The sequence below is a fragment of the Tachyglossus aculeatus genome, chromosome 1 (assembly GCF_015852505.1).
Source record: "Tachyglossus aculeatus isolate mTacAcu1 chromosome 1, mTacAcu1.pri, whole genome shotgun sequence".
Classification (NCBI taxonomy): Eukaryota; Metazoa; Chordata; class Mammalia; order Monotremata; family Tachyglossidae; genus Tachyglossus; species Tachyglossus aculeatus.
Genome location: NC_052066.1, coordinates 64,943,929 through 64,961,170, shown reverse-complemented (window position 1 = coordinate 64,961,170; position 17,242 = coordinate 64,943,929). Strand labels below are relative to the sequence as shown.

The 17,242-nt window shown below is 43.5% G+C and overlaps 1 protein-coding gene across 2 annotated transcripts in view; it reads right to left on the bottom strand.

Moving 5' to 3' along the window:
- ETV5 (ETS variant transcription factor 5) overlaps positions 1 to 17,242 on the bottom strand; it is a 120,542-nt gene that overhangs the window by 61,640 nt on the left and 41,660 nt on the right. Inside the window, exons 6-7 of one of the 2 annotated variants that reach the window (XM_038749411.1) lie at positions 9,089 to 9,218; positions 6,287 to 6,577 (exon numbers count right to left, since the gene is read on the bottom strand). In XM_038749411.1, the coding sequence (XP_038605339.1) occupies positions 6,287 to 6,577; positions 9,089 to 9,218 (421 nt within the window). The remainder of the gene's footprint in view (positions 1 to 6,286; positions 6,578 to 9,088; positions 9,219 to 17,242) is intronic. The other variant, XM_038749420.1, reaches the window with a different exon arrangement.

Here is a 17,242-nt window from a genome sequence, read left to right as displayed (position 1 = left end):
CCCCAGGTTCACGGGCATAAATTCTGCTCAAGCAATTTCTTCAGTGTGGGAGAAAGGGGGACCAAAATTCACCCCTTTCCGATGCACCCTCTCTTTCTCGATGTTTCTGGGCTTTTAATAAAGAGTCACTGGGAGGAGCAGGCTAAGGGGGAATGAGGAAACAGGGCAGAAGAGGGAGATTGAACCAGTTTTACTGGAGCTGATTTCTTGCTCTGATTATATACTAGCCACTTGGAAAGGTTAATAATGCCATTTATGGGCTGTGGCATAGACAGAAATATAGAAGCTAATATCTGGACTTCCAATAGGTGGTCAGCCGTTTCATAACCCTTTTCATTTCTCCAAACCCATAGAGAAATCCTGGCTAATCTGGTTTGTTAAGAATAGGCTAATGATCTTGGGGAAAAAAAAAATGACCAGGATGTCTCCCTGCAGGCAATCAGGGCTAGGATCCAACTCGGGCTCAGAGCCACCATCTCTGGGAGCCGCAACCTCCGGCAAACCAGTTCTCATTTTATGGAGGGGCGAGGGCAGGAACCAAGAGGATGGGTGGCATCATGCCCGGGGCCTCGACTGGGAGGCTTGGAACAAAAAGGACCAGGGGGTTAGGAACAGAGCAGACACCTGCCAGGCAAGGAATGTGTCTGTTTATTGTTCTATTGTACTCTCCCAAGAGTTTGGTACTGTGCTCTGCACCCAGTAAGCGCTCAATAAATACAACTGAATGAATAATAATTATGGTACTTGCTAAGCTCTTTCTATGCAATGTGTCTATTTGTTCCCATAGTATACTCTCCCAAGAGCTTAGTACAGTGCTTTGCGCACTGTAAGCGCTCAATAAATACGATTGAATTGAATGAATGAATGTGTGCCAAGCACTGTTCTAAGTGCTCAGGTAGATACAAGTTAATCAGGTTGGTCACAGTCCCTGTCCCACACGGGGCTCCCAGTCTTAATCTCCATTTTACAGATGGGGTAACTGAGGCCCAGAGAAGTTAAGTGTCTTGCTCAGGGTCACACAGCAGACATGTGGCAGAGATGGGATTAGAATCCAGGTCCTTCTGACTTCCAGGCCTATCCACTAAGCCATGAATGAATGAATGAACCTGCTCCACTGACCCAGAACAAAAACAAACAAACAAACAAAAATTAAAAAAAAAAAAAACAAATAATGGGCCAAAATGGTGCCATTATTCCCATGCCCCTTGTAATTTCAAGTCACATGGCTAGAGCTGCTAAGATGAGCCAAGTTGCTGTGGAAGGATTTTTTTTTTTAAATGGTATTTGTTAAGCATTTACTATGTGCCAGGCACTGTATTAAGTGCTGGAGCAGATACAAGATAATCAGGTTGGACACACAGTCCCTGTCCCACATGGGACTCAGTCTTATTCCCCCATTTTACAGACAAGGTAACTGAGGCACAGAGAACTGAAGTGACCTGCCCAAGGTCACACAGCAGAGAAGCGGCGGAGTAGGATTAGAACCCAGGTTCTTCTGACTCCCAAGCACGTGCTCTATCCACTAGACCACACTACATCATTGTTTCACGCTGGATGACGGCTGGAGCCGGGATGGGGTGCTGGCCCCCAATTACTGACGGGGCAATAGGAGCAACCTACAGTCACCTCCGCTTTGGCCCCTTCTTTCCAGATTCCATTATTATTACCCTTCGGCTCCAAGACCTCCTTATAACCCTTCAGTTTGATCATCCCAGATTCCCTCCTTTTTTTAATCTTTTGGCCAGCACCTCCCCTATTATCTTCATATACTCCCATACTTTCACTATGTTTTCTCTCTTTACACACCCTCTTGCCTCGTCCATCTGAATATGGTTATTGGGTAGGGAATTTGGGGAGATGAGAGTGGGGTTTGACGGAAATAAAACAGAGGAGAGAAATGTAAAAATCGTTGAAGGGCGGGATGCACATCACCTCATGTAAATCTGATGCAAATTTATGTGTGTCCTTCCTGATGATTTTATGCATCTACATGAAGCCCTTGGCAAATATTACTGATCTAATGACACAAACTATTTCTGACAACATGTTTTCACCAAGTAGCGCAGCCTCCAGAAAAATGTCGGGCACCCCGTGGTGCTGGCTCTATGAACTACCATGTAGATGTTTAGTATTTAAAACAGCCTCTGAGGTAAAATGAAACTCATAATATAGGTAATCAACCAAATGTATTTATTGGGTACTTCTTCTGAGCAGAGAGAGCACTTAGTAATTTAGGAGAGCAGAATGAAGTTCGTAGACAGACTGGCCTACATAGACGTAAACTACCTCAAGGTAGTCTAATGGGGACACTGACATAAAAATCAGTCACAGGTAAAAGAAGCAACAGAGTATAAGAAGATGTACATGAGTGATGTGGAGGTAAGGGTGGATAATTAAGCGTTTAGGGGATGGAACTAAGTGCATGGCTGAGACGATAGGGAGGGAAAATAGGGTGGAGAAATGAGAGTGTACTCAGGGAAGGCTTCCTAGAGGAGATGGGCTTTTAGTAAGTAAGGGTCTGCTCAAGAAGCTAGGCCATCTGCTTACACAAACCTCCTAAACTGCAGCTACCGAAGAGGAAATGTCAGTAAAAGGGTTTGACAGTTTAAGTAATTTTCCTTTATAGAAGGTTAGATAAACACAGAATGAGAGTTTGTCACCACCCTCACACACCAAGCACGCTCCTCCCAACCCTCAGTTCCAGGAGGATCGGGGAAAATATTTTTTTTCTCCTCCAGAAGTAAACTGGAGTTAAAAAGGGCAGAATAACCAAATTTAATCCTTTGTTATTCTTGTACGACAAAGAAAAAGGAATGTTCGCCTCACAGAAGTTTCCTACGTCAGGGTGGGAAGGAGAAAGGAAAACAATCTTCCAGTGTCTGACCTAAAAACAAACTGCACAGAGAAAGCTTCTAAGTAGGAATCTGGTCCTCCCCCTTCACATCTACTGGAGCGGGAGAGGCAGTGAACGACAGCCAGGGATTCTGAATGATGGACACAATTCCCCTACCATTTCTTGGATGTCCAAAGGCCAGTAAAGCCAACAATTGCTTAGACTAAAGCCATAAACATTCAAAGTTCAAAAAAAAACACTAGTAAAGAGTACATATCTATTCTATTTATTTTGTTGGTATATTTGGTTTTGTTCTCTGTCTCCCCCTTTTAGACTGTGAGCCCACTGTTGGGTAGGGACTGTCTCTATATGTTGCCAACTTGGACTTCCCAAGCGCTTAGTACAGTGCTCTGCACACAGTAAGCGCTCAATAAATACGATTGATTGATTGATTGATTTAAGAGAATGAGGTTCAAGAGCGCTGGTTTGGCTTTGCAAAATCCTGGACAAGAAACTCCATCTTGCAATGTCTCTCCTTCAACTGGTAAAGTGGATATTGCAGCAAGAGTACTAATGATAATATGGGGATGACCATGGCTCAGTGGAAAGAGCGCAGGCTTGGGAGTCAGAGGTCATGGGTTCGAATCTCGACTCCACCACTTGTCAGCTGTGTGCCTGTGGACAAGCAACTTAACTTCTCTGTGCCTCAGTTACCTCATCTGTAAAATGGGGATTGAGACTGTGAGCCCCATGTGGGACAACCCGATCACCTTGTATCCCCCCCTGCGCTTAGAACAGTGCTTTGCACATAGTAAGCGCTTAACAAATACCATTATCCAGTGCTTAGAACAGTGCTTTGCACATAGTAAGTGCTTAATAAATGCCATGATGGAGAAGCAGTGTGGTTAACGGATAGAGCGTGGGCATGGGAGTCAGAAAGACCTCAGTTCTAATCCCAGCTCTGCCGCTTGTCTGCTGTGTGACCTTGGGCAAGTTAATAAACTTCTCTGTGGCTTGGTTACCTCATCTGTAAAATGGGGATTAAGACTGTGAGCCCCATGTGGGCCAGGGACTGTGTCCAACCCGATTAGCCTGTATCTACCCCAGCACTGAGTACAGTGCCTGATACAAAGCAAGCATTTAACAAATGCCATAAAAAAGGAAGGTGCTACTTTAGGATACTTAATAAAACCCAGTGACTTTTATCTCAAAGAGGCAATTATAATGCACCTGGCTAGTTCTCATGAGAATGTAAACTCATTATGGGCAGGGAACGTGCCTGCTAATTCTCCTGTATCGTAGGCTCCCAAGTGCTTAGAACAGTGCTCTGCACATAGTAAGCACTCAATAAATACCACTGATTGATCTAAACATGATAATACCAGATTAACCTAAAAGTGAAAAAATATGAAAACGGTAAAGGAGAGAGCACGATCTATGTCTCTGGTGGGCTATATCATCAAACCTTGGGTAAATCAACCTCTCTGTCTCAGTCTCCTCACTAATAATAATTGTGGTATTTATTAAGTGTCAGGCATTACTGTACGCGGTGGGGTGGATACAAGCAAATCAGGTTAATAATAATGATAATAATAATAATAATAATAATGATGATCACAGAAATAACTGGTATTTGTTAAGTGCTTACTATGTGCTGGGCACTGCATTAAGCGCTTACTGTGTGTCAGGCATTGCTGTACACGCTGGGGTGGATACAAGCAAATCAGGTTAATAATAATGATAATAATAATAATGATGATGATAATAATAATAGTAATAATAATAATAATAATAATGACGGTAACGGAAATAACTGTGGTGTTTGTTAAGTGCTTACTATGTGCCAGGCACTGTATTCAGCGCTGGGGTAGATACAAGTTAATCAGGTTGGACACAGTCCCTGTCCCACAGTCTTAATCCCCATTTTACAGATGAGGGAACTAAGGCCCAGAGAAGTGAAGTTCCTTGTCCGAGGTCACACAGCAGACAAGTGGCAGAGCCGGAATTAGAACCCATGCCTTTCTGATTTCTAGGCCCGTGCTCTTTCCATTAAACCATGCTGCTAACGCCCACCACCTCTCTGCTACTGACTTCCTAAGCATGCTGTATAGATGAATTAGGCAATATCTAATGAATCTCCGATCAGGGAGCTATAACCGTAGCAGTTGGCATGAGTACAATTCGGTCAATCGTAAGACTGTGAGCCCGCTGTTGGGTAGGGACTGTCTCTATGTGTTGCCAACTTGTACTTCCCAAGCGCTTAGTACAATGCTCTGCACACAGTAAGCGCTCAATAAATACGATTGATTGATTGATTGATTGAGCGTTTACTGTGTGCAAAGCACTGTAATAATAATAATAATGATAAGGGCATTTATTAAGCGCTTACTATGTGCAAAACACTGTTCTAAGCACTGGGGAGTTTACAAGGCAATCAGGCTGTCCCAAAGGGGGCTCACAGTCTTCATCCCCATTTTACAGCTGAGGTAACTGAGGCCCAGAGAAGTGAAGTGACTTGCCCAAAGTCACACAGCTGACAAGGGGCGGAGCTGGGATATGAACCCATGACCTCTGACTCCAAAGCCCAGGCTCTTTCCACTGAGCCACGCTGCTTCTCTGTATGATCTTTGCTGCCTCATAGGAGGGCTGAAAGGCATTGACGATAGTCACTTCTATTTGCTGAATATTTATATACATTAACGGCCCTCACTGACCCATCTTCATGGGAAGAAGCAGGTGACAAGGGCGGGAAAGTCTTCTAGACTGTGAGCCTGTTGTTGGGTAGGGACCGTTTCTATACGTTGCCAACTTGTACTTCCCATGTGCTTAGTACAGTGTATATATGTATATATATATATATATATATATATATGTACATATTTATTACTCTATTTATATATTTATTTTACTTGTACATATTTATTCTACTTATTTTATTTTGTTAATATGTTTTGTTTTGTTCTCTGTCTCCCCCTTCTAGACTGTGAGCCCACTGTTGGGTAGGGACCGTCTCTATATGTTACCAACTTGTACTTCCCAAGCATTTAGTACAGTGCTCTGCATCATCATCATCATCAATCGTATTGAGCGCTTACTATGTGCAGAGCACTGTACTAAACGCTTGGGAAGTACACAGCGCTCACTTTGTGCACACAAAGCGCACACAGTAAGCGCTCAATAAATACAATTGAATGAATGAATGAATACAGTGCTCTGCACACAGTAAGCGCTCAAGACTGTGAGCCCTTCTTCCAGACCGTGAGCCCATCTTCTAGACTGTGAGCCCGTTGTTGGGTACGGACCGTCTTTATATGTTGCCAACTTGTACTTCCCAAGCGCTTAGTCCAGTGCTCTGCACACAGTAAGCGCTCAATAAATACGATTGAATGAATGAATGAATAAATACGATTGAATGAATGAATGAATGAAAGCAATATCTGGGTTCCTCCTTACCTGTGTTCGGGTGGGTACTGGTTTTCGGGCACCATCTTTGGCATCGGCATGGGTTGATGAGGAGGCCTGGGTACAGCGAACGCTTGCTGCTGCTGTCGAGGTTCGTGAAGGGGGTGAGGGGTAGGGGCCTGGGGTACCCCAGACACCGGCCCTGGGGTGGGGACATGGGCCGAAGGGGGCAAAGACGTGGCCGGTGGGGAAATCAGGGAATTCTGATGAGCCGGTGGTGACACGGGAGTGGAGGGAGGTGTTAATGGCTTGAACCCAGAGGGGGGCTTCCTATCATAGGCACTGCAACAGAAATTAAAAAGAGAGAGAGAGAAAAAGAGGAGAGAGAGACACACACACAAGCGAAATCAGATCCCACAACTAGGCCATTGGAACAGTTGCCTTGTTGCTCAAAACAACCCCCATGCTTGTTTGCATTTCCCTGTTGTCAGGAAGTGACAGCATTAACACAGTTAAATTGCTAGCAGCCCCGAGGGAATATCTGTACCTCCGAAAAGTGACAAACAGGCTGCGTCACAGGGACTTAACACTTAGAGCGATTTTTCGCAAAGATAATTTTAGCTTTGCTTCCAGCTTCTTTTGTTTCTTTTAGGCGGATCTTCGTATTTGGTGGTTAGAAGAAAAAAGAAGTCTACATCACGTGCTTTTCCTGACATATTTTACAGTTCCCTGGAAGTCAGGACTACTGTTTCAAGGATACGTTTCTACCTTAGCACCTCTACTAGGCAGATCTGGGTTGATTATATTTAAAGCACATAATTAAAGTTCAATGGCATTCCTAGGGGCCTAGACATTCTTAAATACGGGGTACAGAACAGAACCCCAAATTATTCCCTGTAGACTGTAAGCGTCTTGTGGACAGGGAATGTGTCAACCAACTCTCTACTCTCCCAAATGTCAGTCCAGTGCTCCATACTTTTTTTTAAATGGTACTTCATTCAATCGTATTTATTAAGCACTTACTGTGTGCAGAGCACTGTATTATTGAACATACTATGTGCTAGGCACTGTACTAAGCGCTGGGGTAGACACAAGGTTGGACGGTTCTTGTCCCACATGAGGTTCACATTCTTAATCCCCATTTTACTGAGGAGGTAACTGAGGCCCAGAGAAGTGAAGTGACTTGCCCAAGGTCACACAGCAGAGCACGGCGGATCTGGGATTAGAACCCAGATCCTTTTGACTCCCAAGCCTGTGCTCTACTCACTCAATAAATACTATTAATTGGTTTATTCATCGGCACTCAGTTCCATAATGCATCTTCACTGTGCATTTCGGATAGAAAGCTCCTAGGGAATGTGGGATTATTCCTCTGACTACATTCCTTAGTCTGGATAGATCGCCATGTCGGAAGGAACGGTCGTGTGCATTCGTGGGGTGGTTAAGGGGCACAAGTTTTCCAATGCAAGTTTTCCAAAACGTGGGGCTCATGAAGAACATAACCCCAACATCAAAGGCCTGAACATATCCTGACATAAATTATTCCCTGGTGCTTCCGAGTTCACGTTCACAAAAATCACAGCTCAGACACCCCAATACTAAGGCCACTTTTTCCTTCTCAACCACGAAGCTGTAGCAACATGAGTAAATGTATATTTTCCGTGCAGCTGCGTTTATTACCATGAAAAGCTCCAAGTGATTTGTAGAACAAGAATGACCACAAATAATGAACGTCACTGGAGGGTTATTAATTGCAGAACAGAGGTACTGGACAGGGGGTGGCTCAAGTGACCAAACGTCTCAGCAATGACAACATCTGGATCACCATTCTTTCGAATGTTGCCAACTTGTACTTCCCAAGCGCTTAGTATAGTGCTCTGCACACAGTAAGCGCTTAATAAATACGATTGATTGATTGATTTTGAACTTATCTCCCAAAGCTACATACCAACACTTGTAGAGGCACTTTTCTCCAGACAGTGAAGCACTTTTCTGTGCTTCACTGTGGGCAGGGAATGTGTCTACCAACTGTTATATTGGACTCTCCCAAGTGCTTAGTACAGTGCTCTACACACAGTAAGCACTCAATAAATACCACTGATTGATGGCAAGAGCACGGGCTTGGGAGTCACAGGATGTGGGTTCTAATCTCGTCTCCACCACCCGTGGGCTGTGTGACCTTGGGCAAGTCACAAAGTCACCGTTCCTCAGTTACCTCATCTACAAAATGGGGATTAAGACAGTGAGCCCCAAGCGTAAACTCGTTGTGGTCAGGGAATGTCACTGTTTATTGTTGTATTGTACTTTCCCAAGCGCTTAGTACAGTGCTCTGCATCAGTAAGCGGTCAGTAAACATGACTGAATGAAGTGGGATGGGGATTGTGTCCAACTTGACTACCTTTGCATCTACTTCAGCGCTTAGAACAGCTCGTGGCACAAAATAATGATGGCATTTGTTAAGCGCTTATTATGTGCCAAGCACTGGCGTAGATACAAGATTATCAGGTTGTCCCCCGTGGGGCTCACAGTCTTCATCCCCATTTTACAGATGAGGTCACTGAGGCCCAGAGAAGTGAAGCGACTTGCACAAAGTCACCCAGCAGACAAGTGGTCGAACCCCCGCCCTGTTAGTGCCTGGCCCGGGCTCTCTCCCCAGAGCCCCGCAGCTGCTCAAAAAGCCTCTTTAGCACATAGTAAGCGCTTAACAGATACCACAATTATTATTATAATTGAAAGAGATTTAAGGGTAAAGATTTTGACATCAGTTAATCAATGATATTGCTCCTTAAGTGTTTATATTGGGTCAAGCACTGTACTAACTGTTGGGGGAAATACATGGACAAGGCTACATACCAATAGTTGTAGAGGCACTTTTCTCCATAGTTAGCACCAAGGGCCTGCTCGTGACTACAGGATGACAATTCCGAAGACGGGCTATGCAGTTCTCGCTTAATCTTGGTTGGAGGTGGAGCGTGAAGCACTACTGAAATTAGAAAGGGAATAAGGGAAGGGGGAAACAGGGAGAAAAGGTAACCAGTTACTAGGAGACAACTTTTTTTATGGTTTTGTTAAGTGCTTACAAGTGTGCGAGGCTCTTTACTGAGCACCGGGGTAGCTACAAGTCAATCAGGTTGGACACAGTCCCTGTCCCACACAGGGCTCACAATCTTAATCCCTATTTTATAGATTTGATAACTGAGGCCCAGAGATGTAAAATGACTTGCCCAAGGTCACAGAGCAGATGCGTGGTGGAGCTGGGATTAGAACCCAGGTCCTTCTGATTCTCCGGCCCGGGTTCTATCCACTAGACCACACTGCTTCCACTCTGTAATCCTTTACTTGGTTGTCATTCCCATTCACAGGCACGCAGTCACAGAGCCAGAAACACATCCTATGACAGAATGCATACGACATCCTCATGAGAATCCCATTTTAACCCCAAATCAAAGTATTTTAAGGTTGGAATCATTAGAGAAGCAGCATGGCTTAGTGGAAAGCGCACGGGCTTGGGGGTCAGAGGTCGTGGGTTCTAATCCCGTCTCTGCCACTCGTCTGCTGTGTGACCTGGGGCAAGCAACTTTACTTCTCTGTGCCTCAGTTACCTCATCTATAAAATGGGGATTAAGACTGTGAACCCCACCTGATTACTTTGTATCTTCCCCAGGGCTTAGAACAGTGTTTGGCACATAGTAAGCACTTAACAAATACCTTGATTACTGTTATTATTATTATTATCCGAACATTTATTTAGCCAAGACCACTTTCCACATTTTCTCAGCCACATCCCACTTTCAGAAAAGGCACTCAGAAACCTTTAACAATCTTGGAAGATGTTGTGAAGAGTCAACGAAGGTAGGCTGGGATGGAATCCTGAACATCTGAGACCTTTCAGAGACGTCTGATAAAGCCCAAAGTCACCGAATAATAATAATAATGATGGCATTTGTTAAGCGCTTACTATGTGCAAAGCACTGTTCTAAGCACTGGGGAGGTTACAAGGTGATCAGGTTGTCCCACAGAGGGCTTACAGTCTTTATCCCCATTTTACAGATGAGGTAACTGAGGCACAGAGAAGTTAAGTGACTTGCCCAAAGTCACGCAGCTGACAGTTGGCAGAGCCGGAATTTGAACCCACGACCTCTGACTCCAAAGCCCGTGCTCTTTCCACTGAGCCATGCTGCTTCTCTAGAATATGGTCTAAATGACTCAAGGGGAGCAGTATTATATTTCCAGTTCAACAACTGATACACCATTTCCTTATCCATGAATGCCTGGTGGCATCAAAGTTCCGGTACCACCTGAAAAAACTCAGCAGTTGTTAAAAGACAGTCAAATACACAAGTAAGAGCCGTATCAGGTTAAAAATGAGTTCAGCAGCATCTAACCACTAACATCAATGAAAAGCAGCACGAAGACCTGGTAGAAAGAGAACAGGTTTGAACAACAGAAGACCTAGGTTCTAATTCTGGCTCTGTTACTTTCTGGCTGCGTGACCTGGGACAAGTTGCTTAACCTCTCTGAGCATTTGTAAAAATGGGATTAAGCTACCTGTTCTCCCTTCCCTTTAGACTGTGAGCTTCATGTAGGCAGGAACTGTCTCACTTCAATTTATATTGTATCCAATCAATCAATCATATTTATTGAGCGCTTACTATGTGCAGAGCACTGTACTAAGCGCTTGGGAAGTACAAATTGGCAACATATAGAGACAGTCCCTACCCAACATTGGGCTCACAGTCTAAAAGGGGGAGACAGAGAACAAAACCAAACCTACTAACAAAATAAAATAAATAGAATAGATATGTACAAGTAAAATAAATAAATAAATAAATAGAGTAATAAATATGTACAAACATATATACATATATACAGGTGCTGTGGGGAAGGGAAGGAGGTAAAATGGGGGGGATGGAGAGGGGGACGAGGGGGAGAGGAAGGAAGGGGCTTACTATAACGTTTGGAATGCAGCAAGTGCTTAACAAATAGCACAATTATATCTGTTAAGAACACTGCCATCTTTCCAATCACACTGAACCAATAACCTGAGCAAGTTGATTACCTAGCTCTCCCCCACGTCAACTCAGATTATTTGACTTTGAAAAATAGATTCGGGCAAGACTAACTTATTGTACCTTGTATTCACCCTAACCTTTGCTTGTGACCCACAGTACCCCACTTTTCTTCCCTAAACACAAATCTACCTAATTGTCTCTGTTTAAGTTTGCCTCATCATCTCTAATTATCGGTAGGTTTTCAAAATCATCTCGCATCAACCGCATTCATTTATTGTCAACTTTGAGCAGGGAATGTTCTAGAAGCTGTAGGGAATTTCAAAAAAAGGAAAAAAGAAAAAGTCTCTGCTCCTGGGGGATGAAGAGTAACCCCCCCACCCAAAACGTATACAACTAATCCCACAAATATAAGTACCATGGATGCAAATCTCAAGAGATTTTACAAAGAGGAGAAATACGCACACATGGTTGACAAAGATACATATTATCTCTTTCAAAAGTGCTTAGTACAGTGCTCTGCACACAATAAGCGCTCAATAAATACGACTGAATGAATGAATAATACTTCTACAATAGCTGGAATGAGGGATAGTTTCACAGGAGAGGTGGCTTTTCAAGAGAGGTAGGAAGGCCTAATGGATAGAGCATGGGCCTAGGAGTAAGCAAGACTCTGCCACTTGTCTGCTGGGTGACCTTGGGCAAGTCACTCCACTTCTCTGTGCCTCGGTTGTAAAACGGAGATTAAGACTGTGAGCACCAAGTGGGACATGGACTAATTAGCCTGTAATTTCTCTAACAGTTCAGTGCCTGGCACATAGTAAGCGCTGAACCAACACCATTAAAAGCGCTCAGTACAGTGCTCTGCACACAGTAAATGCTCAATAAATACAATTGAATGAATGAATTAAAAAAAAAACAAGAAAAAAAAGGTGGGAAGAATGGTAAAAAACACATTTCCTTGGACAGGACCGAAAAATAAGCAAGCAGTGTGAGAGAAAGATGTCTGCATATGGAGCCAGTTGGTGGGGAGCCTTGAAACCCATATTTACTGTCTTGATCTGAGCAGCATCCAGGGGATCATGGCAGGCTTCTGAGGAGAAGGATAAGAAGAGATCAATTCTGGAGAAAGATGATTCATGCTGTAGTTTGTAAGACAGACTGAGGTGGGGCAAGGTTGGAGGAAGGCAAAGATTAGGATGACGAAAATACAGAGAAAGCCGATGGTTTACGTTTAAGATTCATTCAATCGTATTTATTGAGCACTTACTTGTCATTAGTAGCCTCCTCTGTGACTATAAAACACTTCCTAACTAATCCCATCATTGATCCCTCAGACTCCCGCTGCATGAATGTGCATATATTTATTCCACTTTTTGGATTCTACCAGTTGCGTTGTAATGCGTGTGCAGTATTCAGTTTGTGCCTTCCTGTCTTCCATTAGACTGTCTCTTATTGCACGCTCTCAAGTTTCTAGGATGATGATGATGCTCAAAATAATAACAATAATAACTCTGGTATTTGTTAGGCACTTACTATATGCCAGGCAATGTACTAAGCGCTGGAGTGGATACAAGCAAATCGAGTTGGACACAGTCCCTGTCTCCGGTGGTCTCACAGTCTCATCCCCATTTTACAGATCAGGTCACCGAGGCCCAGAGAAGTGAAGTGACTTGCCCAAGGTCACACAGCCGATAAGTAGCGGAGTCAGGATTAGAACCCATGACCTTCTGACTCCCAGGCCCGAGCTCTAAATATGGATGGTGGAGAAGATGGGGATCTTGATGATGAGGAAGTTGGCGGGCAGGAGAGGGGCTCTCCAAACAAGACGAATGATGTAGGGTGGCCAAAAAAGTGCGCTTAAATTGCATGTCCAGAAACAGTGTGGCCTAGTGGAAAGATAATAATAATAATAATAATAATAATGATGGCATTTATTAAGCGCTTACTATGTGCAAAGCACTGTTCGAAAGATCACAGGAAGGAGTCGGGGTGCTGGATTCTAATACTGGCAGGACCACTTGCCTGCTGTATGATCTTGGGCAAGTCACTTAACTTCTTTGTGCCTCAGTTCCCTCATCAGCAAAATAGGAATTCAGTACCTGCTCTCCCTCCTACTTATTCTGTAAGCCCCATGTGGGACTTGCTTATGTTACATCTACTCCAGGGCTTAGTGTAGTGCTTGGCATATAAGTGCTTAATAATACCACAATTAATAATCATATACATTATCATACCATATAATATTAACATAATATAATATTATAATATATTATAATATTATAACATAATATTATATTACCTATTATAATGCAATATTGACATAAGATTATATTATAATAGTAATTATGGTACTTGTTAAGCACATACTATGTGCCAAGTACTGTTCTGCTTGCTGGAGTAGTTACAAGTTAATCAGGTTGGACACAGTCCCTGTCCCACGTGGGGCTCGCACTCATCTCCATTTTAGAGATGAGTTAACTGAGGCACAGAGAAAAGTGACACACGACAGCCACGTGATGGAGTCGGATTAGAACCCAGTTCTTCTGATTCCCAGGACCATACTCTAGCCACTAAGCCACACTGCTTCTCCAAGTATGATGACGTTGACGATGCCCAGACTGGAATCTTTCAGAAAAGGCACTTCACACCCAAACTTTCAAGGGCCTGTAGCGGACACAGAGATGGAAGTTGGATGCATCTCCTAAGTCATCTGCAGTCTTGGCTCTACTACATCAAGAAATCTTTAAGGTTATCAGTTGTTATTATCTAAAACCTTTTCCCCACCTGGATCAGAAGCTCCAATAAAATAGTCAATCTGAGACAAGTTCCTTTGTGACTCACTAGGGTAACTTTCTTCCCACCCGATCTGCTTGCCCCCCAGAACAGTAAGAGTAGTTAATTCCTAACTAATTATAATGCCTAGAAGAGTAACAAGGGCCCAGCTCGCTCTCAACCTTAATAGATGGCAGTAATTTCATCCTTTCCCGGACAGCTTAAACAGCTTGACTGTCACTTGGATTTCCAAGACATCTCCTCCAATGCCCAATTCAAAAGAAGGACGGAGGCGAGAGGAAAGGGGAGTCCTTTAGTTCTTCCATATTGGCACCAAAATGAGCTTGGCACCCAGAACTCAGCCGGTACGAAGTGTAATTCAAACTGTAGAAGATTATCTCATTAAAACCTGTAAACAGGAGTCCGGATGGCCTCTCTAACAGTGCACAATGTGACTAACTTAATTTTGCCTCACAGCTAGCAGCCCCACAAACGTATATCGAATTTAGGGTTCATCCCGTCTCACAACAGACATCGCGTGTGGAGTCTTGGGGTGGTTGGAAAGGAAGAGTGATGGTGTTTTTTTCCATAAGGCTCTCTCTCTTTAGAGAATACAGACGTGAAAGAGAGATGGGAAGGAAATTGGGATAAGTTGAGAGTCCATGAAAATCAACGCTTTTAAATGTTCTAGTCTCATAGAACTCGCCACCATCCAATCCCTCCCATCCTAGGACTCTTTTGCTAAAGCAGGGGCATGAAATAGAAGGCTTCTTTGGTATGCACCTGTTTTTTCCATAACACACACTTTCACAATACATTTTAGACTGAACAACTTTTGCTTGTATTCAAAATAGCTCTTCAGTTATAACTGAAGTAAGAAAAAAAAGCAACAACAACACTTTCACAAGATGCACACTTTGACTTACACTCAGCCCTTTTATAATGCTGGGGTTACTTCCCTCATGAACATTTTCATTAAGGAAAGCTCATGCTCTTAATTATGGTCGTGGGTTCTAATCCTGGCTCCGCCACTTGTCTGCTGAGTAATCTTGGGCAAGTCACTTCACTTCTCTGTGCCTCAGTTACCTCATCTGCAAAATGGGGATTGAGACTGTGAGTCCCACGTGGGACAACCTGATTTCCTTGTATTTACCCCAGAGCTTAGAACAGTGCTTGGCACATAGTAAGCGCTTAACAAATACAATTATTACTGCTGTTATTAATATTCTTTCAAAAATGCACATTTATCTGTGTAGAACTTGACTATGATGTAGGAAGAAATGGATATGCACATGTGCACAAGGTCAATGAAGGTGTGCATACTAAAGCATGCGTTTTCCTTATTGCAAAGTTCATTAGAGAAATAACACGTGGCTCGGTGGAAAGAAAATGGGTTAGGCAGTCAGAAGACCTGGGTTCTAATCCTGCTCTGCTACTTGTCTGCTGTGTGACCTTGGGCAAGCCACTTACCTTCTCTGTGCCTCAGTTACCTCATCTGTAAACTGGGGATTAAGACTGTGAGCCTCACGTGGGACAACCTGATTACCTTTCATGTATCCCAATGCTTACAACTGCGCTTGGCAGTAAGCACTTAACAAATACCATAATTATTATTATTACCATTATTAAATAACGCCAACACTATGCTAGGGCTAAGTGTAAGTCAATGTGTATCCTGTGGAAGTGTTGAGTTGTTGCACCATTCTTCTTCCCTTGCTTCAACAACTAGAACTTCAACAACAACTAGAAATAGTTATTTATTTAACCTATTTATTTATTCACACTAATATCTGTCTCCACCACTAGACTATAAACTCGTTGTGGACAGGAATGTGTTTGTTATTATATTGAACACTCCCAAGCGCTTAGTACAGTGGTTGGCACACAGTAAGCGCTCAATAAGTAGGACTGAATGAATGAGAGCCATTTTGAATGTAAGCAAAACTTGTACATAGTCATTCTTCCACTCAATTCCCTTGCTTAGGGATGAGGAAACAGCTTGTGAATTTCACATTCGCATGAAATCCCTCTGTAACCCTGAGGATGGACCTGGCAGAAGAAAAAGGAAGATGAAAGCTGGCCTCAAAGATTAATATATTTTCATAATGGCCTCAGGAAACAGGGAGTTGGGTGGGTGGTCCTATCTCCATTTAAAAAGATGACAGAGAAAAAGCACCACTTTACTCATTCTCATGAAGAGAAAGGGAGCGTGGAAAGGGAGTGATTCTTGATAATGCAATCCCTCAAGTGTAATGGGGCTGGCATGGTCAAAATCAACAAAATAAATGTTTCCAATTGGACATGTCATTTTCCAGGTATTTTCCTGAGCTCTTTGCTTATGTAATTTCAGCCTACAACTATTGTTTTTAAGTGACGTGGCTACAAAAATGTTATGGCGGCTGCAGCAAAATATTTTTCGAGAACTACTGGTGTGGAGGGGACGGTAGTCAGTCATTCAGTCAGTCAATCATATTTATTGAGCGCTTACTGTGTGAGAAGCACTGTACTAAGCCCTTGGGAGAGTACAACACAACAATATAACTGACGCATTCCCTGTCCATAGTGGCTTACAATGTAAAAGTAGGTCAACAGTAGAGTGCTCCTTAAGCAGCAGATGGAGGAGAAGCTTGGAATGGAAGGAAAAATTATATAAGTGTGTTAAGGTAATAATAATGACGGTATTTGTTAAGCGCTTACTATGTGCCAAGCACTGTACTGGGATAGATACAAGGCAATCAGGCTGTCCCACGTGGGACACACAGGCAATCAGGCTGTCCCACATGGGGCTCACAATCTTGATCCCCATTTTACAGATGAGGTAACTGAGGCACGGAGAAGTTAAGTGACTTGCCCATAGTCACACAGCTGACAAGTGGCGGAGTCGGGACTAGAACCCATGACCTCTGATTCCCAGGCCTGGGCTCTATCCACTAAGCCATGCTGCTTAACTAATGACAGGTTCATCGTGGTTAAGGAACGTGACTACGAGGAGCAGGGTGGCTCAGTGGAAAGAGCCCGGGCTTTGGAGTCAGAGGTCATGGGTTCAAATCCCGGCTCGGCCAATTGCCAGCTGTGTGACTTTGGGCAAGTCATTTAACTTCTCTGTGCCTCAGTTACCTCATCTGTAAATTGGGGATTAAGACTGTGAGCCCCATGTGGGACAACCTGATCACCTTGTAACCTCTCCAGTGCTTAGAACAGTGCTTTGCACACAGTAAGCACT